The following is a 24763-nucleotide window of genomic DNA, read 5'->3' on the forward strand; positions in this document are numbered from 1 at the left end:
TTATTAGATTGAATTGAAGGAAGTAAATTTGTTTAAGTAAAAAAAAGACTTATACCTGTTTTCTTTTTCTGCGTCGAATAAAACAAAAATATTTTTCGACGAGTCCTCAAATAACATAGCATTGGAAAAAAATGTAATATATAGGGGAGAATCGACGGGGTCTTGGGGAAGTATTAGTTATGGAGAACAGACGCGGCTGCTTTCTATTAAAATTCCTGTGGATATCGACAGGATCGCTATTGACGTCAGGATGTGAACTTTCGAGAGGTAATATAGAGGAAAATTCGCTGAAATATATCTGTAATCTATATATATGTCAGTGAATGTAACCATCAAGAAGTACTGATAATTTATTATATTATAGATCATTACAATCTATATTATTGAATGTAAAACCAAATAAAAATTATAATACGTATATATTCAACACTCTTATTTTCACAATATTCCTTGCATTGTAATTACTATATTTTTACAAAGAAACTGGATGTTTGGGTGGATAATTTTGTATTTTTTAATCTCTCTTTTAACGTTGCAAACGTGAGTGTCTAAATTTTGGTTTCTATTAAAAACGTAGAATTTTCGAAGAAGAGTATTGATGTTATATCTTAAGATTCATACTCTACATTGTCAAGTTAATTGCGTGTGAAAATGTAAGACTGGAAGAAGAAATTTATATATTGTTAAAAATAATTATCGAAATATTTTATTCGCTGATATATAAATATTTTTTAAAATATCGATATATAGGTATATTTGTTGATAGAAATACGAAGTATCAATATAAACAAAATGGCCTAACTGTTAAACTCAGTGGTCATGACATTTCTATAAATAAAATATCAGTTTTTCACTTAGTATTATTGAGTTATTCAGTGTATGACTCAATGATAAGCGTCATGAAATGACGAAAATTACATTTTTAACAATCCTCAATTTTGTTGTCTAATTTGAAAGAAATCCGCTGTCCAAGCCTATTAAACAATTCTAGAAACTTATTGGGATATTGCTCCATCATATCCCCCTTAACGGTTTTCTTATCAACAATTTACAAGTGACTATTTCTATGTCAATGCCAAAGAATGGTCTGGAAGACCAAACAATTTCAAACCAACTAATTGCTTGACTTATCACACAAAAAAACAGTTTGAATCCTTAAAGATCTTTCATACAACTTAGCTTCTGATGAATCAACTCTTCCGGACTGGAAAAATCGTTACAACACCAACTATCTGAAAATTATTGGAAGAAAAAACTATGCCAAGGAAAACTACTGAAGAAATAAATAAAATAATAATAATCAAGCTAAACAAGAAGATATATTTAAATTAGGAAAAACATGAATTTTGATTCACAATAAAATTTAGTAGAAAAGTAGTTTAGTATAAAATATAGTATATATATATAGAAATCAAATTAAAGTTTTCGTACGAAAAACTCAAAGAACCATAGAAGGAAATGCTGAAAAAGGAAACTCGAGAAACAGGCATTCATGAAAAATAAAATGATTAAATTATTTCCAGTTTAAGGATGAGTATTGCCATACATTTTTCTACTACTAATAATGTAATCCTAATAGTAATGATTGGAAATGATCTTACATGAACTCAGCATTTTAATACATTTTCAGTATCATGCTACACAATTTATTTTCGACATAAAATACATTATTCTAAAAGTTACGAAACCAATCAAGATAACGTTCTCTAACTTATCTAGCTACATTTTATAACACAAACATATAATGTATACACAGCTACACTACATATTTCTTCCAGAGCTAAATCACTAAATTGCTAAAGCTATATATCACAAATCAAGTATCTTGGTCACACACCAGCTTAATAGCTTTGACAATTATATAAAAAGCGGGTTAGAAAAATAACAGTGTTTCAGTAATAATCTTATTTAATCATTTACATTGATTATCTCTAAGCCTGAATCTTATCCCCAAATGGAATGAGTGCAATACTGTGACACAAAAGTTATTTAAAGTTATTCTATAAATTCCGGTATTTTTCTTCGTTTTTTTTACAGGCACTTCTTCGACTGTGATTTCACAATAACCCCTAATAATTTCTTTCAACTTTTATCATGTGTCAATAGTTCTGCTAAAACGACTGCTCGTCAATTTCAATGTCTTTTTAACCATTTTTATAGGCTTATACCATCAGCAAACCCTTATTTACTCATAGCGCGTTCACTGAAAGCAATTTTTAACATTCCTAAGGCTTGATTACCCTTTATGGTGCTTTATAACAGAATTTAATGAAACATTTATGGGCAGCTGACAATAACGTCAGAATACCAATAAAAAAACAAAAAATATTTTATAAATTTATAGATACTCATTATTTTACTGATATATTATAGATATTATCACTGATTTATATTACCTCGTATGATGGTGAAGAAAAAAATAGTATTTCTTTTCGTAAATATATTATCTATAACATCAGACAATGCTATGTGTAACATTACCAGATGTACCGGAAAGTTTACACCGGTTTAACTAACTAGGTTTAAGTACGAAACTATACGTACATTACTTTACGAAAGTACAGAGTTATATACCATCGAGAATATCATGCTGGGTGCCCGAAACCATGCATTTGCAGTACGCATTACATTTCTTATCTAGTCAAAAATACTTGGATGGGACATATTATCGCAGCCACCAATTATCAACTTTTGCATCAATAGGATAAACGCTTGCAGAACAACAATTCGCCAATTTTGAAGAAGGTAGAGAATGGCTCAAAGAATGGTTTTGCTCAACGGACAAAGAATTTTTTACGGATGTCATCTTTAAATTACCTGAAAGATGGGCAAGATGTATGGAATCAAATAACAATAATGAATCTCTGGTACAACTCGAACCAAAGTTCGAAACTCTATATTTCAAGACCGCTTGGTTCCATCAACACCAGATAAAAACCCGCAAACAAAACGACGAGTCGTACTTTAAATTCAGAACGGTCCCCGTGCCGTAGATTAAGAAGTTAAACCGGTTAAAGCGTCACCGCCAGCAAACTCTGCAGACCGAGCGGCCGTAAAAAAAGCTCGGCGGGGGCGAGAGAGAACGGAGCGGAGCTGAGACGGCGGAGGGACGTACACCAAACCGAAACAGAAAATAAAGACAAACGCGCCTCTTTGAGCCGCTCCCGCTCACCTTGGAAAGGTCCGGGGGGGTTTTTTACGGCGGAACTTTGACATGAAACTGGCCGGACAACAAAGTCCGCGAGGGATTTTATGATGCTCCTAACTTTTAATGTACCTTTTCGGGATTGGAGCTTCGATGGGGCGGCGAGTTCGAGTGCTCGAAAGGACCGTATTTATTTACGAGACTGTCGGCAAGCAACTGCTGGTAACGGCGAAATTAACATTCCTTTTTATACGTCCGCACCTTGTATTGATAATTAGAGTAACGATTTTTCAATAGGCTCGATGACAATTTTTTTATTATGATTTATTATAAGAATCTAGTAAATTGATTCTAATACGGTAACAGGTCAATTGAAAAGTCCCCGGCCTGACACATAGTTCCCATTCCATTTTTAGTTAGCTCTAACCCTCAAAAGATGCGTGTATAAATTTGACAGCTGTCGGATCATTAGTTTGTGATTTACATAGAGAAAATAGAAATTTCACGGTATAGGCGACCTTGGGGAAATGTTTTGTTTAGTTCAATCAACTGTAGCGCTGCGATCGCAAATTGTGATTGGCTGGTTTAAATTCCTGGTGCCGCCACTAACATGAAATGTGATTGGTCGATCAAATTGTGTGAAATCAGCATTTTCTATGGGGTCCATTTTTATGTTTGTTGTTTGTAGGTTATGGTTTTTGTTTAGATCACGAAATTTTCGTTTTACGTTGTGCATATTTTCTGTTTTACATTAATTATTATGGAGTAATAATATAAAAATTTATGACAATGCGTCAGTGTAGTAAAAGATGTAGTGTACCGGGTTAAAATACTACTACGGAAATTAGACATCGTTTCCCAAAGAATGATCTCGCTCCTTTCCAAAAATGGGTTACCTGGATAAACCACAATGCAAATATATCAACGTCATGGTGTTTGTTATGGACATGGTTTGGTGAAAAATTTAGAATTATCCTTCCTTCACGAACAAGTATTAGGGTAAAAGCATATCCATCATTGGCTTTATCAGGTACATATAAAATTATCTATCTACTACATGTCTGTTTATATATTGTTTGTTTACAGAAAATCAAAACCTTATGAAGATATTAGTAGTAATAAAATTCAATTAATCTACCAAGTTGTTCGTATGCTGTCAGTGTTATGTCTCTACATAAAGAAGTCTTACAAGAAGGTAATAATTAATATAACTGGATAATTAGTAGTAATAAATTCTACTTTTAATTGTAAAATATCCCTAAAATATTTGCAATACTTTAAATTTTTAGAACAATCAGTGTTCAATCATTTTATAGTAGAGGAATTATATATCTAAATTTGATTGCCTTGTTAAGAAAATATTTGTTATGGTGCCATTATCAATTATCAATTGAATTGCTACTTTTAGGGGATTTATTACCTTAAATAAATCTATTTTGTCTAAATTTACAAATAACTACATTTATTTAACAAATCTTAACCAAGATTACTTAAAGAATTTTGTTGGATTTATTAGAGGTCATGGAGGTAGAAACAGATCAAATCAAATTTTATATTGAGAAAATTGTGAAGAAGATGAACATGTTAGATAACTTATATTCTTTTTTAACGGGAGATCTAGTACCACTTGAGGTTGTTAAATCACCAGTTGAGTCTATATTTTCAGTTCCAGAGAATTTTGCTCTGAGGAAAACAAGAGTCTAATAATGTACTTTAGTCTTATTTCAGGCTATTTAACAAAACTTCTGAAAAAGAGACAACATGCAATATTTGTCTATATTCTGTATTAAGTAGTTCCACAGATTAAATACTCTAAAATCTAAATATCTTTAAAAAACACATAAATTTTTAGTGTTTCAACTGTCCAATCCATAATGATTTTCAAAACCAAATTTTAAGTTATTATGAGGTGTGATTGTATTTTTGCTTTAATGAAGTTAATGCAATATCAACAGGGAAGGATTTAAAGTTTACCTTCAATATATCAAGATAAGTTAGAACTCTAAGAGATCCTATAAAATTGATGGCATAAAATTGATTGCCTAGAATAGAGTTCATAATTGTTTTTTTTTTGCTTTTTGTTAATATATATTTACATTATTTACACTTATGTATATTTGTATAGGATTTTATTTTAATAAATTAATTTTAAAATTTAAATTTGATTTTTATTTAAATACTATTGGCCAATAAATGTGACGTCACAAAATAATCAGAGGAAATGGCAGGCCAATCAAAGCAAAGTATTTTCGTTACAGATTTCTACATAACTATTTTAAACTAACCAATCAAATTCGCGTTGTCTGCGCCGCCAATGATTGGACTAAGCGAAACTTTGCCCCACTACTTACCATTGCATTTGCACACCCCTGGTGGTTTATAGCATTTTTAGTGAAGCATGTTTTGTTATTGTGAAAAAAATGGATAAACGGGAATTTTCCGAGCTGACAAAATATTGATTTTTTATGGGAAAACATACAGTTGAAGCAAAAACTTGGTTTGATGCCGAGTTTCCGGACAGTGTCCCAGGAAAATCAACCATCAAGGATTGATATGTTAAGTTTAGACGTGTTAAAATGAGCACCAAAGACGAAGAATGCGGTGGAAGTCCAAAAGAGGTTGTTACAGATGAAAACATTAAAAAAATCTACACAATGATTTTGAATGGTAGTAAATTGAAATTGAATGAAATAGCAGACACTCTGAAGATATCAACTGAGCAATAGTTATTATCTGCCCCTATTAGTTTTCTTACCAAGTGCTATAATGATAGTATGTTTACTTAATATTTTTCAATATTCTACCACATTATATGGTTAGTGCGTCTGGAGTACCCACTCCCTTCAATTCTACAAGAACTTTAATTTCACTTACTGTAAAACTGTAAAATATGAGATAAATAATCCAATTAAAGCTGAAGTAGCGAAAAATCTGAAAGCACTCTAAAAGATTTAAATAGTAGAAGGCGAGAATGGTGGTTAGAAAAGGATAAGTGAGATATAAGAGCTTCTGATTGTTGTTGTTTGACTCGTGATGATGGTTGGATGAAGAATTTAAAAAAGTAAAAACATATTTTTGGTAAAATCTTATCAAACCCACATTAAATTTTTAAATAGATGTATTTTTCTCTTGTAATCTCTCTATGGTATATTATTATATTATGATTACTTGTTAGAGGCGCATTGGAATGGTGTCGAAGTCGAACGAATAAATAAGAAGTTCGTCTGGCTCTGGCGCAAAAAGTGTAGCGTAATTTAACCTTGGCCACAACAAATCGCAATCAATCTAAATTACCCATTACCCTGCGGGTAGAGAAAGAAGCGACGGGCGGAGCGTGGTGGAGGGAGCGCGGGAGTGTTTCGCGTTATGGGAATGGCGGTCCGCAACGTTGGAGAATCGAACGAAATTAAGGACCTTTCGGTTATGAGATCGGTAGGTTTGTGTGTGATGAATAGAGAAAATTATTTTTCAGGGAATATTGATCTGTTCGCGACATCGATAGAATAAGAACTGTTGATATTGATGTTTCTTTAGATATTTTGTAGTTTTTTATATTATAACAGGTCAATCGAAGTCCCCGGCCTACCATAGTAAAACAAACATTCGGCAAAATTAGTTTTTTTATTCAACATAATTCCCTTCAAGGGTGATACACTGATTATAGGGAGCCTCCAACTTTTCGATACAATTTTTGTTGTACGATTTGTCCTTTGCTGCAAAATAGGCCTCAGTTTCGGCGATAACCTCTTCATTCGACGAAAATTTCTTCCCAGCGAGCATTCTTTTGAGATCTGGGAACAGGAAATAGTCGCTGGGGGGCAGATCTGGATAATACGGTAGAGTAGGAAGCAATTTGAAGCCCAACTAATGGATTTTTGCCATCGTTTTCACTGTCTTGTGACACGGTGCATTGTCTTGGTGAAGCAGCACATTCTTTTTCTTCAAACGGCCCAATAACGCTATATAGAACTTTTGTTGTTGATGGTCCTTCCTTTTTCAAGGTAGTCAATGAAAATTTTTCCATGACAGACGCCATAACCTTGCCAGCCGATTGTTGCGTTTTTCCACGCTTTGGTGCGGGTTCATCGTGTACAGTTCACTCGGATGACTGCTGATTGCCGCCCGAGACATAGATGGCGCGTCTAAACTTAGCATACCAATCCTTGATGATTGATGTTCCTGGGGCAGTATCCATTAACTCGGTATCAAACCAAGTTTTGGTTTAACTATATTTTTTCCCTTCAAAAATCAATATTTTATCAACACGCGAAATTCCTTTTTATCAATTTTTTTTTCATAATAACAAAATGATTATAAATTATAAATAAATTGAAAGGACATATACAGAAACAAGTGTTCTACTGTTTTTCTAGATATGATGTAGGTATTTTAGGTTAATGTCCCATGGTATTTTAGAAATAGTATTCTTCATAGAGGCTTGGTAATCGATCTATTGAGTTGTTATGGCTAGTTTTAATGTAAAGATGTTATTGGAACTTCAGAAATTTTAGGGGGAAAATTCGCTAGTTCGTGGAAACCTAGAACAGTATAATGTAACTTATAGGAGAAGCATTGTCCAAATTATAATGAAATAGAAATTGCCGGCTTGATGGGCATAGTGGTAAAGACGACAAAACGGTCCACCTGCTGTTGCGATAGTCGCGGGTTTGAATCCTGCTGGGGCGTGGTCGTTAATTCATATTTGTGATTGTTTAAAATATGTGTTTTTCCTAAACAAGAGTGCAAAATCTAACAAGGAAATTAATCTGACTCATGCCAGTAGCCAGGATGGGTAAGACTGGATGTCTTGTGGGATTATTTGTAAGTTGATCAGTAGCCAGTCGGTAGGGTTAATGCCGAGGACTGTAGTTTGAAGCCCACGTTAAACAATAGGTCCAGTTCAGATGAACCCTCGTTGGTAAAATGGATACTACAATTCATTTAAAAAATAATAGAAGATAATATTATTTTCAAGCATTGTATCTGTAATCTTCTAAGTAACTTATGATACCAAACTGAAACACAGAGAGTTCATTGAGTGAATTCCTATCTTTACATCCTATTTGAAATGCACATAATGAGGGTCAGAGTGGAGTTATGTTGACTGACGCCAAAGAGTGACGATTCGTATGTTGCGGTCCCTCATATTTTGTACTCAGATATGAAATCGATGACTATAAAATCGCGTTTTAGCCGGAAAAGCTTGACTTGAGTACGTTATTCAGTTATTGCTCTAATGCCATTCAGGCTTTCTGCTTCTAAGCACCTAGCCATTTTTTGCATATATCGAAATCAACGTGTCAATTAATTGTTTTGAAGAAAATTTAACTTATAAAATGGAAAATCATGTTTAAATTAAATTGGTCTAAAAGAAGCAAAGTACTAGGCAGTGCAAACTTCAATAATAAAGCCCAATTTCATTTAGAAGGGTGCGTAAAGAAGCAAAACATCGAATACTTGGCCTCAACTAGACCAAAACAGAGATCAAAGATAACAATTTGTTACCCTTTAAGTTTTACGCAATCGGTTAGAACAGTGTATAAGAATGGAGGGAAAATATTTGGTAGGAATTTTATTACTACGTTATTACTAGAACATTTATGAGTAACTTTTCTATAAATGCTTTTTGTTTCAAAACATTGAATTGAACTTTTCTACTGTTCATAGTCTATAAGAGTTTGCAATAAATGCATTGCGAATAACTTTATTTTATTTTCATCAACAAGTATCACATTAAGAATATTAATTTTCCTGGATCCTGAACATCAATTTTTTCGCCTGTGCTTATAATCCTAAGGATAGGTGTATTTTTAAAGTTGCCGGCAATTCGTCTATAGTAGTAGAGAACAAAAGAAACGCAGAACATTATTTACCACATTCAATGAGTTATGCTATGATATATTAATTTATAACTGTTAATATAAGGTTACTATAAGATGTTTGAGTTGTTTCAAAAATTGAACGGAATAATTAAATATATAATCCCAACGACACAAGACCATTAAAATTTTAGTAAATATTCTTCATTTAGATATCCGAAAGAAATATATAGTTAAACAAGCTTTTTTTAACGAAAATATTGGTGAGAACTCAAATTCCATAAATATATTGGGTCAGAATACAATGGAGGCAAAAGGATAGAGCTATAAATTATGACATTCTTCTTTTGATAATATTTATACTTCCCTTTTATACGGAAAAAGCAACCGACGATACTAGTTTACAGATAATATGGAACGAAATTTTGATAAGGTGGCCAATGAAGTATATAAATTTCGCAAGATGAATTATTTATGCTCCAAGTCTCAGCCATGTTGCAATGCGTAATTGTCCCAGTTTATAGTGATTATTAATCATTTCATAGGTTTATTCAGAGAATGAAATAAACTATTAGACAGCTACCCTTTTAAAAATTCTAAAGAATTTATTCTTTTAAGTAGATAAAAAATAAAAAGCCTCATTTTTTTCAAATTTATTGTTTTCAACATATATATTAGGTGAAAAATATTTATAAATGTAAAAATTATATCAATACATAAATGCTGTAATGAAAATATGTAGAAAAAGTAAAACTACCTTTATAATTTGTGGATAAATAGAAGATATAATTAATTAATAGCAATAATTTGGTAAATATTTTTAAACTGCTGGTAAATATTAAGATATTTAATGATTAATGTAATAAAATATATAACTGTGTTGGAATTTATTCTTTGAACCTTTCCTCAATTATTTTAGTTATTTACCATATTGACCTATATATTGGGAAGCCAATAGTTCATTTATTGACTATAAATATATTACTTCAATCTTATTTAAATGTTATAAAAATAAAATACATAATTATTTCTTTTAATATCCCATGTTTATGATTATAAAATAAAAGTAACTAGAAATCATGTATATTCATGGTACGTTTGTTATAATGTTCAACCATGTAGCAATTTAAACTGACTTTGTTGATTATTTAAACTTTATGGAAATCAGGTTTAATTACATGCCACTTAAAAAAGGTGAGTGAGTGTTAGTTCTTGAGATAGTTTGCATATATTTTAATATATAAGTTTTATATATATTGTTTGTTCTTTTAATTTAATAACAATATATTACTTTTTTATGGGTTTTAATATTTATGCATGTCTGTTTATGTATTAAAATATATGAACAATAGCTAAAAGTATTTCGAATTTTAATGGAATGAAAAAGAAATGAACCATGATTAAATTGATACATGACAGTATACAAATAAACTGTTCACATGCAGTTGGTGGGAATAGACCGAAATAATTAACCGAAAAAGTCATGAATACAACCCACACTGTCCTACAGACTCAACAACACATCAGAAGTGACTGTTATTTAAGGTACGATTTGTTATAATATCTATCACATTTGTATAAAAGTCAAAATAAATAAAGAAAATAAATAAATGCGAATATCATAAATTAGACCATTGTAAATAGTATGAAGTTGCGTTAAGGAGGTGATGAAGGGAAGAAGATTTTTTATATAGCAACAAGGGTTATGTTATATTAAATACAAATATGCCTTGTAAGTTTCATAAGATTTGATATCAAACTCACACTGTTAGTATTATAAATTTTTATAAGTTCATATTCACTTTTTCCCTTGGATGGATTGTTTTCTGTATGTCAATATAACGCCTAAGATGTGGTAAGGTTTTATAAATTTTGACCTTACCTGAATGTTAACACAGTGAGAGGCCTGTAACTCTTATGGCTGTCCTCGTCTGCCATTGGCATGCCCCAGAAGTCGTTTTTGAACACATCACTAATCGAATTTATCGCAAGAACATCTCTGTTCAGTGTCACTGCCGGTATATCGTCGTGCACAAAATCACCTTCGATCCCGTTCAAGTAACAAGCCACCGCTAGAGTCCCAACGAATCCATACATTGGCCAAGTGGAGGGCGACTTCTTGCTATCCTCGTGGGCACTGGTATTGTGATATTGATGTAAGTGTTTGCGCTTCATCTTCGCAATCAGTTGGATAAAGTTCTTCTTAAAATGTATTCAACACCTGTAACAAAACGTACATATTATTATAATTTATAGTCACTTTATAATGTACTTTTTCGATTTAAAAAACATAAAACATTATACTGTTGTTCATTATGTGACCCCTCCACGACTAAAACCCATTAAAATGTAATTCAAATAATTTCTTTCTAGGTCTGTCTGTAATTAATTTCCTGTTTTATTTCTTGACAACTTGTTTTTGCGCCATGCATTACCTTTCGTTCTTCATCAATGATGATTAAAAATCAATTTATTTCGAAAATTTCAAGTAAATAAATCATGGTTACCATCAGACCAAGCCGGTCCATCGACTGTAAGAAAAAAGTGGCTTTTGTCGCAAGACAATGCTTTCTGTCTTTTGGGACAAGGTTGGTATTGTATATCAAGAACTGTTAAAACGTGAAGAAGTAGTTAATTCTGATCCCCATTAACCAAAAATGACCAATATTAAATATACAGTGATTGAAATACGTCCACATTACGCTCAAATAGCCCTACATAGGCTCTACAGTTTCTGTCATACTGTTCAGACCTCACTCTAGCTAACAAAAAGCTTGAAGAATAGTTTATCTCAAAGAAGAATATGTGATTTTGGAATGGTACTCATAATTTCCTTAGAAAATGAAATCAAATTGGTAGTACTTATTGACCATAGAAAAGGAAATCAATATGGTTTATTCTTTTCATTATTAGGATATTAAAATTTTGTGGTACATTAATAATTCTATAGTAATAACAATTAAATTGTCATTGTTGGTGGTTTATCATACATTGGTTTTAGAATATGGAAGAACGTGGGTAAGTCCAGAATGTAAGGTTAAATTTTTAAAACTTATAAATTCCAAACAGCATCAATTTTATTTATACAGGGAATGTTAGCTGCCAAATTTATAACACATTATTTTTAACGACATTGAATAGGTATCAACATATGCCAAAATTTAATGATAACAAGAACAGAGATGAAAATGATTCATGTTGGGTTGGAAGTAGTCAAGTCATTAATGAGGTTGGTCCATCAAGAGTGGCAGAAAAAATTGTAGTATCTGATAATAATTAGGCATTTATTTTAAACTTAATATATAATAGTAATGATTTAAGTTTTATTCTATGGGTAAGATGTGGCTAGAATTTGTTGAGAGTGAAAGTGGAAAAATGTGAAATTCACAGGAGAAGAAATTAGTCAGCATTTTGCTAAGATCCAAGAACAGTGTACAGTGATGCTATAAATAATTAATTTTTCTAACAAAAGTAGATATACGTTATGGAAAGCTTGAGGTAGTCAATTCATTAATGGGATTTGTGACCAGGAATAGTAGCGATCATAGTTGATCATATTTGGAGATATTTACGAGAATTTCACTGCTTTCATATATAGTGGTGGCTTTTTCATTTGGTTTTAAGTATATAAGCTGGGTTTGTTTATTTATATATCCTTTTTAGAGGTCTCGTTAATTGTTCATATATGTAAATTAATTTAATATGGTGTTTTTATAAAAATAGAAGGCTTATAGAAATTATATTTATTATTTCATTTTATTTCTCCTTATATATAGTTACAACATTAAATCACTTATATATCAAATTTGTGTAGTATGTGATTTCATAGAAAAATAACATGTAATATGATTTTATAAAAATAGAATGGGAACACTATTATTATATTTTTATTATTTCGTTTTATTCAATACTTTTTTAAATAAAATGTGTTATTTCCAAAATTTTACCATTAACCACCTGAAACTCTTTACCACCTATATATATATACTTAATTGTTTTAATTCTGATTATTAGATTTAATGTGTAATATATATATATATATATATATATATATATATATATATATATATATATATATATATATAATTATATATATATATATATATATATATATATATATATATATATGTATTTATATATATATATATATATATATATATATATATATATATATATATATATATATATATTTATATATATATATATATATATATATATATATATATATGTATTTATATATATATATATACATATATATATATACATATATATATATACATATATATATATATATATTTATATATATATATATATATATATATGTATTTATAAATATATATATATATATATATATATATATATATATATATATATATATATATATGTATATATATATATATATATATATATATATATATATATATATAGAAATTAAGTAGATAAACCTATATGTACGTATGCGCCAAACTCGGATTATTTTCTGTTTTAAAATTAAATGGAGCTCAATATGTACATGCGCCAAATCCGGAAATGACTGAGGAGTAACGTATCCTAACAACATGAGGTTGCTTCGAACACGGATTGGATGAAGGATGGATTACTATGAAAAAGACTAATTAATTTGTATAAATAATTGACCCCTATGTCTTACTATATTTTGATCGCGGTAATATTTTATCCTACCTCAATACAAATGTTTACAATAAAAATTGTTTATAATAACCGTTTTTATGTCACTTTTTTATACGTTCTCCATAACAAACTTCGAAGATGAGTACCATATCTCTCCGCGTATATTTTAATTAAAAGCTCCAATTAATTTTTTATCGTCAATATAATTTGTATTTCTTTTACGGCGGTAATTAAACAATCACGATAAACCATACTGCGAGAGGAATCATAAAAACGCTTATAAAAACTTTCGTTATAATAGGGTCAAGAAGGGTTGTTTTTCGGCCTCATTTTTTGTTCCTATAATATAGAGCTTGATATATTGTCCGCCATTAAATGTATTAATAATTAGTCGAGTTATAATATGATAACGCGGGGAATTAAACTTATCAAGAAGGATGAGAGATTGTCAGCAAAAAGTTTTAATGTTCGCAAAGCCGAAAGTTTCCTATAGTTTTTCTGATTGCGTAATTATTTGTTTTTAAATTATTTTTGCGGATGTTTATTTAAGAGGTCAATTGAAAAGTCCGCGGCCTACCATGGTAAAACACATTAGTATGCAATAGTCGATGATTACTCCCTTTTCAAGGTAGTCAATGAAAATTATTCCATGCGCACCTTAGAATACAGACACCATAACCTTGCCAGCCAACTGTTGCGTTTTCCCTTGATTTGGAGCGGGTTCATCGTGTGGACTCCACTGGGTCGACTCTCGATTGGACTTCGGAGTGAATTTATGAAGCCATGTTTCATTTGTCACATATCGATGCAAGAACTCGGGTTTATTAAGCTCGATGATCTTCAAACACTGCTCCGAATCATCATCTTTACATTGAGCTTTCTCATACCAAAATATTCGTGAATGATATGATGCACACGTTCCGTTGATATCTCTAGAGTATCTGCTATTTTATTCAATTTCAATTTACGGTCATTCATTATCCCTTTGTGGATTTTTAAAATATTGTCGTCGGTAACAACCTCTTTTGGGCGTCCCTTCGTTCACCATCTTCGGTGCTCATTTTACCACGTCTAAACTTAGCATACTAATCCTTGATAATTTATTTTCTGGGACAGTCAATATTCCCTTCAAAAGCAATATTTTATCAACACGCGAAATTCCTTTTTATCCATTTTATTTTCACAACAAATGTTGCTTCACTCAAAAGGCTCTAATTCACAAACTAATGGTCCGACAGCTGTGAAAATTATACACGTATCTTTTGAGGGTTAGGGTTAACCAAAAAACGTAAGGATTTAATTCTAGTAACGCCATCTAAGTATCACGCCGGGGACTTTTCAATTGATATGTAATTATTAATATTTCAATATAAAAATTGATATTCTGGACTAAGTATTAATTTACTTCTAAATAAGATATGTTATGCGATATATATATATATATATATATATATATATATATATATATATATGTATATTTAAAATTTATGTATATATAATATATATATATATATATAAAATGTATGTAGTGGCTGTAACGCAATTTCACTTTATTATGATCGCCAATTTCCATTAGATCAATTACTAATTTTCCATGGAGTTAATATTACACGTGAACCGCAGCAATTGACCATTAACCCTGATCGTCTCTCTCGGCCATTAGTAGCGTATCAGGCGTAACAGGGGAAAAAACATAGTATCGGCCTGAAAGCATCGACAATTTTTTACTTCACGATCTCGTAAAATTTATGAAGCAAAAGCTGAGCGCAAATCGAGCCTTATCAGTTGCACCACACCCTCATTCCGAAGAATAACCTTCGCTAAACGCTGTATTTCCGACCATTAGCCCTAGATCGACCATTGCTGTCTACGACTGTTGCTAGCAAGCGCGAGAAAAAATCGCAGAGAATTCGTAACGAAAAATTGATATCGTAAAAATAGATTGCTTATATATCGCACGTTATGGAAGCAACAAGAATTAATGTTGCATCGTAGTGGTTTTATCAGTAATGCTTTGTATGTCGTTTTTAAATCTATATCAACGACTTCAACATTAACAAAACAATTTCCTGTATTAAATAATATAAAATATGAACAAGAAGTAGTATGATGTCCTAAAGGTTTAGTAAAAAAATTGTTGTTTCTTAGTTTTGTTCATTTTATTTTTAATCAATGAACTATCTATTTTTTATAAAAATAAAAATATACAACATATTGAAATAATTTTTAGCTTCATTATAATGATTTGCAGTTAATATCATTAATAATCTTAAAAATGTTGTATGAGGCACTACGTATTACAAAAATGCCTCTTTGATAGATTTAGCGACATATGTAGGAATGCTATCCTTACAAACTACTGTAATTTTAGTTAGTAAACTAGTTTCTGACTCATAATTTCCAATATAAATATATAAATTTATATACATTTTAATATATATAAATATTAAAATATACAATTCATACTGGAGCCAGAGAATACCATACAGAAGAATTAATAGATGTATAGATATCTGTACGTACATATTTTTTTTGGCAGGAAAACTATCACAAGTCATAAAAATATATTCGAGACAGCTAAATATACATAGTTGGAACTAAGTTATAGCGTAATTTTTAACGAGGTAGTAGTTAAGGCGTCAGGACGGTCCTTCAACTGTTGCTATAGTCATGGGTTCAAATTCTGCAGATCATGAATGTACTTTATTATTGCAATTGTAAGTGCAAATGTAACTGGACGGTAGTATAAGGACCGACAGGGAATAACTATCCCACTTTCGCCAGTAAGCAGGCTGGTTAAGACCGGAGTTCTTCTAGGATGATCACTAAAGTTTGTTACGCGCTATTAAGTAGGCTTAATGACAAGGGTAGTAGTTCAAAGCCCACGTCAAGTAGTAGGATCAAGCCAATACGGTTGGAAAATAAGACTTTAAAGCATAACAAATAGAAAAGAAAGGCAAAACATTTTGTTTACTATATATATAAATAGTAACATCAAAAAGATTCGACTAAATACACATTTTCTACACACGTCTTCTAAATTTATGACGTCAAAACGTCGTAATATTGCCGCAGTTATCTTTGACTTTTAGTTTATTTGGGCTTTGATTTATAACAACATTATATTGTAAATAAAATTATGGAACAAAAATGTTATAAAATGTAATTTATTTTAATATTATAGTACATCTAATACATATATTGCGCACAATTCCACCATTGGTTAATTTCAAGTTTACCAAAGGGTATTATTATAGACAATCATTTTTTCTCCATTTCCAAACAGTTCCTGCTTGTATATCTTTCTCGAGCTGAATATTTTTATATTTCTTCTTTCCACATCCCATAATAATACGATGTGGTCGATTATGCAGTGATAAAGTGGAAGACGTTACACTCTGTCGCCATATTGTTCAGCCATATCAACTACTATCTATCTTTCTTCAGGTCTATTTATAAAAAAGTAAATTACTCAAAATACAATTAAACATTGCATTTATATTTACTATATAGCAATATGAAATATTTCACTGACTTCCGTATATATTGTGTATAGTTTTTTCGAGCCATGTTAGTTAATATTGAGTGCAGTTGCAACACAAGCATATTTCAAACAAAAACTCCAGTAACTTCGTATTTAATAGTATCAACACTTACCACTCTAACTTCGTCGATTACCTCGTCCCTGTTTGAAGTTATTGACTAGAGACTTAATCATTTCTGGCTGACTATTTGTATCAATCAGACTAGTACAAACAGCGATTTGTAATCAGTAAAAATAAGCAAAGAGCTGACACAACTCTTCGATTCGTCGAACTCTTCGTCGATTTATAACCAGTTATTATCATTAACGTCTTGAATTTTGCATACAATTTGGCAACAGGACGACTTTTATGAGTTTATTATATTATATTTTCAGACGAGTTAGACAGCATTGTGGACTTTTCTTAACTACAATAAAATGGCAAGGGATATTTTGTCTGATAAAAAAACGATTGATGACTTTTATGATTCACTGTTATTTTGAATAAACTGAATGAATTGGAGATACTAGTTTTGTTAAGTAGTAAATTACTATCTGTAAATATAAAGGAACGACTTAATAGACCAAGAGCGAATAGTGGTGAGCTGAAGAGGAGGGGAAACGGTTTTTGACGCTATAAGCAAGATAATCCCGCCTTGTCCTTGCTCCATCGACACCATTAGGCCTCCCCAGGATACACGTCCATGTAAACCGCATAAAGTGCCGCTTTTTACGCTCGGATAGAGACATTTTTTTTTCGGAACTTGTTTTATGATGCACGCATCCCGGCTTAAAGGGTTGTAAATTTTTTTATTGCCCCGTGTTAGGGTCCGCCGCAACCGCCCCGATAGGCCAGATTTCCGACGAATGGCGCGACTTTACGACAGGATAGTGTGATTCAATAATGCTTTCCGTTAAAAATTTACGCATTTTCCTTCTCTGTTTTTTTTTGCTTTCGTTTTTACGGCCCAGTACCATGAGTGCCCGGCGGCGATGCTTACGCGAATAATCGCAGTCCCATTACGACCGAAGTTTTTATACGAATTTTATTTCTCTGTCGGAGTATGTTCTAGGTGGGTTATTTAATTATTACCATGGAGAAACGTACGGTGGTTAAAATTTATTAGTTTTTTAAATTAAAATCTTCCAGAGATTCTGAGAGTACGAAAACTGGACGTATGTTTCAGTTCCAATCATTAGCGACTAAATAAAAAAAGTAAATAAATATTACATAACAACAACCACTAATTACCTTAGTTACATTTAGCTTGGTTCAAAATTGAAATTATTTTCTGAGATTAGTTATTTTTCTAACGCGATGTCTAGGCCGGCTTGTTTTTTTATAACATCTTAATTTACAATTAATTTATTACTACTTTTCCTATGTACTTGGATTAATTAACAAGCAAGACGAGTGCGAGAAAATATATCAGAATGTATTCCTCAATTATAAAATTATAATTATTTATTAATTATTAACTTATAGCTATAGTTTATACTAATAATATACACTAAATGTTCACACAAGTTCGTATGGTTTTGTTCGTTTCAATCTCCTGACATCTTGCGCGCAGTCCAGCAGTTGTATTGCTTCCACGTTAGTATGATTTAGTAATCTTCTTTCGTGTTTCAAGACGAAATCCTGCACAACTTCGCAAATTCATTTGATTTCCAGGTCATCGTGCAGTTCTTCATTGGTTACATAGCGATAGGCATTGGTAATCAATCGAAGAACCTTGTTTTGACAGCGCTGTATAACTAACATACATAGTTTGCACAGCTGAAACACATAGGAGAAACAGAAGAAATTTTTAATAACTATAAATATCAAGATATGTGACTATATCACATTTTAATCTATGAACCTTTCATCAATTAATTTAGTTATTTACTCTATAGACCTAAGTTTTACAAAAACTAATAGTTAATTTAATTATTATAAATACATTCTCTTAATATACTTTTCCAATTTGTAAAAAATGATTTACCTAATTGTATTCGTTATTGTTTTAATATACGTAGTAAAGTCAAGTATCAATGTCAAAACAGTTTTATTCATATATTTTCTGTTTTAATATGCAAACATATATTACTTCATTTATTAATCCATATGCCTGTTTATAACACGACTGTAGAGGAAGATCATATATTTGACATGAAGTTGTTACACTTAATAATCTTATTTATGATAAGTTGTTATAATGTTCAATGATGTAGTAATTCAAAATTACCAACACTTGATTGATTATGCATGATAGTTACTTTAATATACAGACTTTTATTATTTTAAGTTGTAAATCAAATATATTTCTGATCTTATCACTTCACACTGTTATGTGAGAAATATGATTTATTAAATAAAATAAATTGTGGTCGAATTTTGGGTGAATAGTTAGACTACAGGGCGACCACTAGTTTTTCTAAAATAGATTAATTGAAAATAATAAAATTTAGAAAAAAACTCTTAAAGGAATGATCTAAAAGTGTTAAACTTTAAAAATATGAAAACAAGACGATTTCTAGAATATCACGTTAAAAATCCTTTATTTCATTTTTTTTCCTTTTACCAACTAGGGGTTTATCTGGACTGGGCCTAAAGCTTAACGTGGGCTCAGAACCACGGTGCTCGGCATTAAACCCACCAACTGGCGACTGACTAATTTAGAAATTATCCTAGAAGACATTCGGTTTACCCAGCCTGGTTACTGGCGTGACTGAGATCATTTTCCTTATCGGATTTTGCACTCTTGGCTAGAACATTCACAAATATTAAACATAAATTCACGACCAGTTCCTAGCAGAACTCGACCCCGCTATTATCGAAGCAGTAGGGACCGTCCTGTCGCTTTTACCACTGCGCCCACAAAGCCGGCTATTTTTTTTACGTAACAAGTATGTCTAATTTTTTTTACAAATATTAACTTCGTTTTCTTCACTAGACTAACATCATTCTATCAATACTAACGGACCAAACACACCAATTATATATATATATATATATATATATATATATATATATATATATATATATATATTCCAGACGTGAAATAAAAGATGTAAAACCTTCTTAAGACTACAACAAGATTTAGATAAATCCGAGCACGATATGAACACAGAGCTCCGGTCTGACTATCGGAATAGAAAGTTACGGTTTACCAGATAAGCCATAAAATCCCCATTAGGGGGCGATTCGAACACGAGCCTCTCTAAATAAAAATATTATGGAGACTTCTGCCGCCGCCACCATTTCGCAACCGGCCCGGCCCGGTCACCATAAATATTCAGCGGAAAAATCGTTTCGCACATTTTATTGCCTTTTTTAGGACCCCTTTAGTAACCGCGGCTCCCGCCTCCCTCCTCAATAGCGCGTCGAACGCCAGCGATCTCACGGGGATGAATTTTGTTGTCGGAGTACTGGATTTCGGTATTAAACGGGACTGAATCGACCCCAATAGCGTCAAATTGAATTTTCATACATGTTACGTATGTGAGTATGTAAACTACCTCTTTCTAAAAATGGGAAATGTACTGTAACATATCGGCTGAAAAGTCAAGGGCGTAACAAAGAAACGCTTTTTTGTTCAAATTTTTTTTGTTCGTTAACGTAATCCCAAGACCCACACAATCATTCCGGCGCCGCTTTAACTTTGATTGACTTCTAACGTTGCAATTTGTTACGTTTAAAAATTGCTAAATACTGCTCAGAATCACCACTCACCAATCATCAATCACACGTTCTTGCCTTTGGTCAACAGTGAGCAAATGCGGCACCCACTTTGAACAGAGCTTTCTCGTAATCAAATGCTCATGCAATATAAAAGAAACTCGTTCTTTTGATATCTTTAAGATGTTAACTAAATCACTCAACTTCACTTTTCGATCACTACAAATGATTTTATGGTTTGTTTTTATGTTTTTTAATGCTACCCCCTCATTTAGACGTAAATACATTTTAAATGGTTGCTTATTATTACTCTGATAGAAAATGTCGAAGTCAGACAGAACATATCGCGTCTCTAATCAGTTACTTCGAACAAGAACGAACGAGATAACGGAGGCCCCCTCTTGCCAGTAAAATCCCTTAGAGAGGTAGGCATTTTTACTGTTAATATGGAGTAACTATGGTCATAGCCACTAAAATATCCCAATGATAAATATAATCTTGGATTCACAAATCACAAATAAAAATCAGTTCGATGTTAGTAGCTCAAGTAGAGGTCAAATATATGAAATGTATAAGACTATTGAAGAGTTATTTCTATATAAACAAAGCTTAATACAGTTATTTGAGAAAACAACTCTTAGTCGGGAAGGTATCCGTAAAAGCTTAAAGATATGCAGGTCTTTACGGGATGTAGAACATTTCTTGATACACTATTGGGTAATATATAACTTAAATCATATAATGATATATGTCAAACGTAGATGTAACGGAGATGTCAAACGGAACCATACATTGTCTTTAAAAGAATACAGTTTTTAAAAGCATATAATCAAGGAAGGTTTATTATTTCAATGTGTGTATTTAGTTCAGACCTAGATACTTCAGAATGGACATTAAGTCACTCATGATAAGAAGAGAGTAAAACTAATGCTGAAATAACAGAAATTGATGGAGAATGGCAAATTTGGGAATAATAAATGATTAGGTTTTATTAGTCATAACATTTATTAATAATTATTCATTGCAGATATATTGTTCTGCATACCGGAAACAGGAAAGTTTAATAACATTTTCGGTTTCGATGATTTGAAGTCAGACACATTGGAGAAGCAACTAACAAATGATGGAATCATAAACAAATATTAGAAAGACGAAATTAATATTTTAGTTATCCACTTGAATGAGGCTTTCTGAATACGGGATTATGACGCAATGCTGACAACTTCCACGACTGGGTGATGGGAGTCGAAACAACTGAAGTTAAGTAGATATATTAATTACTAAATTATCGACAACTTTCTTTAAGTACATACGAAAATCCTTCAAAGAAAGATGATGATGCTTTTCTTTATTATCAATGCATCCTAGGCATAGATCCAAATCGTCCTAGATCGAGGATTCATTTTTCCTAATTTGCACTACTCACTATTATTATACTAGTGAACAAATAACTAATTATTTGATCACTAAAGCATATAAAAAACTGCACTCACCTCCTCAGGCAAGACACCTCGATACTGGTGCCCTATATAAATAAACAACAAACGCACTATAAAAACAAAATGGACAAATCAATTTCGATTTCTTTAATCAATATTACTGTGACTATGATAAATAATTTCACTATCACAAAGGATCGATATTGTGTTTGTAAAAAACTTTTTAGACTAATAATTTTGCATACTGATTAAAACTATCTACTAACAGATCAATTGAAAAGTCCCCGGCCTGACGCATATATCGCGCTACTAGAATTAAATTCATATGTCCCTAACCCTCAAAAGATGCGTGCATAAATTTGACAGCTGCCGGATTATTAGTTTGTGACTTATAGCATTTTGAGTGAAACAACTGTTGTTATTGTGAAAAAAATGGATAAAGAGGAATTTCGCGTGTTGTTATTAAAAATATTGCTTTTTGAAGGGAAAAAATACAGTTGAAACAAAAACTTGGCTTGATGCCGAGTTTCAGTGCACTGCCTCAGAAAACTCAACCATCAAGGATTGGAATGCTGAGTTTAGACGTGGTGAAACGAGCACTGAAGTCGGTGAACGCAGTGGACGCCCAAAAGAGGTTGTTACCGAAGAAAACATCAAAATAATTAATAAAATGATTTTGAATAACAATATATTGACATCAAATGAAATAGCATTCACATCATTCACAAATATTTGGGTATGAGAAAGCTCTGTAAAAAGTGTGTGCTTCGCTCACTTTTGACCAAAAACAATGACGAGTTGATGATTCGGAGCAGTGTTTGAAGATGATCAAGCGCAATAAGCACGAGTTTTTGCACCGATATGTGACAATGGATGATATATGGCTCCATCTTTTCACTCCGATCGACCAAGTCCAATCGACAGTGATCCGAGGGGACTGTAGATGATGAATCCGCTCAAAAGCGCGAGAAAACTCAACAGTCGGCCGGCAAGATTATGGCGTCTGTATATTGGAATGCGCATGGAATAATTTTAATTGACTACCTTAAAAAAGGAAGGACTATCAACAGCGATTATTACATTGGACTGTTTCAAGGACGAAATCGCCGAAAAACGGCCGCATTTGAAGAAAAGGAAAGTGCTGCTTCACCAAGACAATGCGCCGTGTCACAAATTATTGAAAATGATGGCAAAAACCTATGAATTGGGCTTTGAATTTTTTCCTCATCCACCGTATTCTCCAGATCCGACCCTCAGCGGCTATTTCCCGTTCTCAGATCTCAAAAGAGTTCACGCTGGGAAGAAATATTCGACGAATGAAAAGGTGATCGCCAAAACTGTGGCCTATTTTGATGCAAAGGGCAAATTGTACTATAAAAATGATATCGAAAAATTAGAGGGTCGCTATAATTCGTGTATGTTAAACTGCCATCAGAATATATAATATATTAATCTTTAGACTGAAATATATTGATATATATGATGTCAAACATAATTTAACTGTGTGCTGACGGTAACTTTGAATAGTATTTGAATTGCAGTATAGAAAATATTTACCAAGAACAGATTTGAAATACGTAGTAACTACTTATGGCAAAATTACAGTGTTTTTATTAACTAAATATAAAAATAAAAATAAATTTAATAAAAAACTTTTTATTAACAATGTCAAGGAGAAGAAGACCTGACCTTGGTCATTATGACCTATGTTCGGTTATTGAAGAACCATTGTGTATAAACATGCCCTGATGTACCTTTTAAAATATTATATTAAAAAACGACCCTTTGACAACTTCTCCGTGGTATCGCGATTTTTGTTTCAGAACAAATTGTGCATTTGCAACGGGTATTTATTCAAGTACTAGTTGGAAATGGCCTTTGAAATCGGACATACATTTAGTGCATAAAAAATAACGACGCACTGTCGGTGTTAATGGATCTTTGTTTCATTGAAAAGAGAGAAGCACACACAATTCGCCAAAGTTTTGATGTCCCGTCGACTTTCTATTGGAAACTAAACCTCACAAAACCATGTTTCCACCTTATATCACATATAACACTATTTGTATTTCAACATTTTTACTCTTATATGTAATAAATAAATTGTTATATATCTATATATTACTTGCGTTGTACATATGATAAAATATTGCAATGACAACAAAAGAGAACAATAAATCTATACAACAAAATCAGTCAACAAAGAGCAATACATTGTTTGAAATAATAAAAGATAATTAGTTACAAAATAAAATTATATAAATTATTTTTACAAAGCTTCAAGATTTTTGGGAGCGAAGATACATATAATTATATTAGATTAAGTACATATGCAAGATAAGAAAGAGACATAATAACTGAAAGATAAATAGTAATAGAGAGATCGAAAGTACGCCTTCAGAAGCTGCTCCGTCCATAGGAAGAAATATCTAGACCAACAAGAAATGGTAGTGAGAGAACAGTATATAAAAAAAGATAGAGACAAAGTTGTCATCATCAATCGTTAATCATTGGTATTTTAGCAGAGTAAAAAAAAATATT

General features: G+C 31.7%; 1 protein-coding gene across 2 annotated transcripts in view; it reads right to left on the bottom strand.

Annotated features, from left to right (window-relative positions):
- Positions 1–11180, bottom strand: part of LOC143192631 (protein O-mannosyl-transferase TMTC1) — a 666349-nt gene extending 655169 nt beyond the window's left edge. For both annotated transcript variants that reach the window (XM_076398096.1, XM_076398095.1), the window contains exon 1: positions 10847–11180. In XM_076398096.1, coding sequence (XP_076254211.1) covers positions 10847–11139 — 293 coding nt within the window. In that variant the 5' untranslated portion in view covers positions 11140–11180. The remainder of the gene's footprint in view (positions 1–10846) is intronic.
- Positions 11181–24763: the final 13583 nt, after the last annotated feature.

This window comes from Rhynchophorus ferrugineus, unplaced genomic scaffold (assembly GCF_030347505.1).
Source record: "Rhynchophorus ferrugineus isolate W39M unplaced genomic scaffold, kcgeb_rfMv2 rfM3, whole genome shotgun sequence".
Classification (NCBI taxonomy): domain Eukaryota; kingdom Metazoa; phylum Arthropoda; class Insecta; order Coleoptera; family Curculionidae; genus Rhynchophorus; species Rhynchophorus ferrugineus.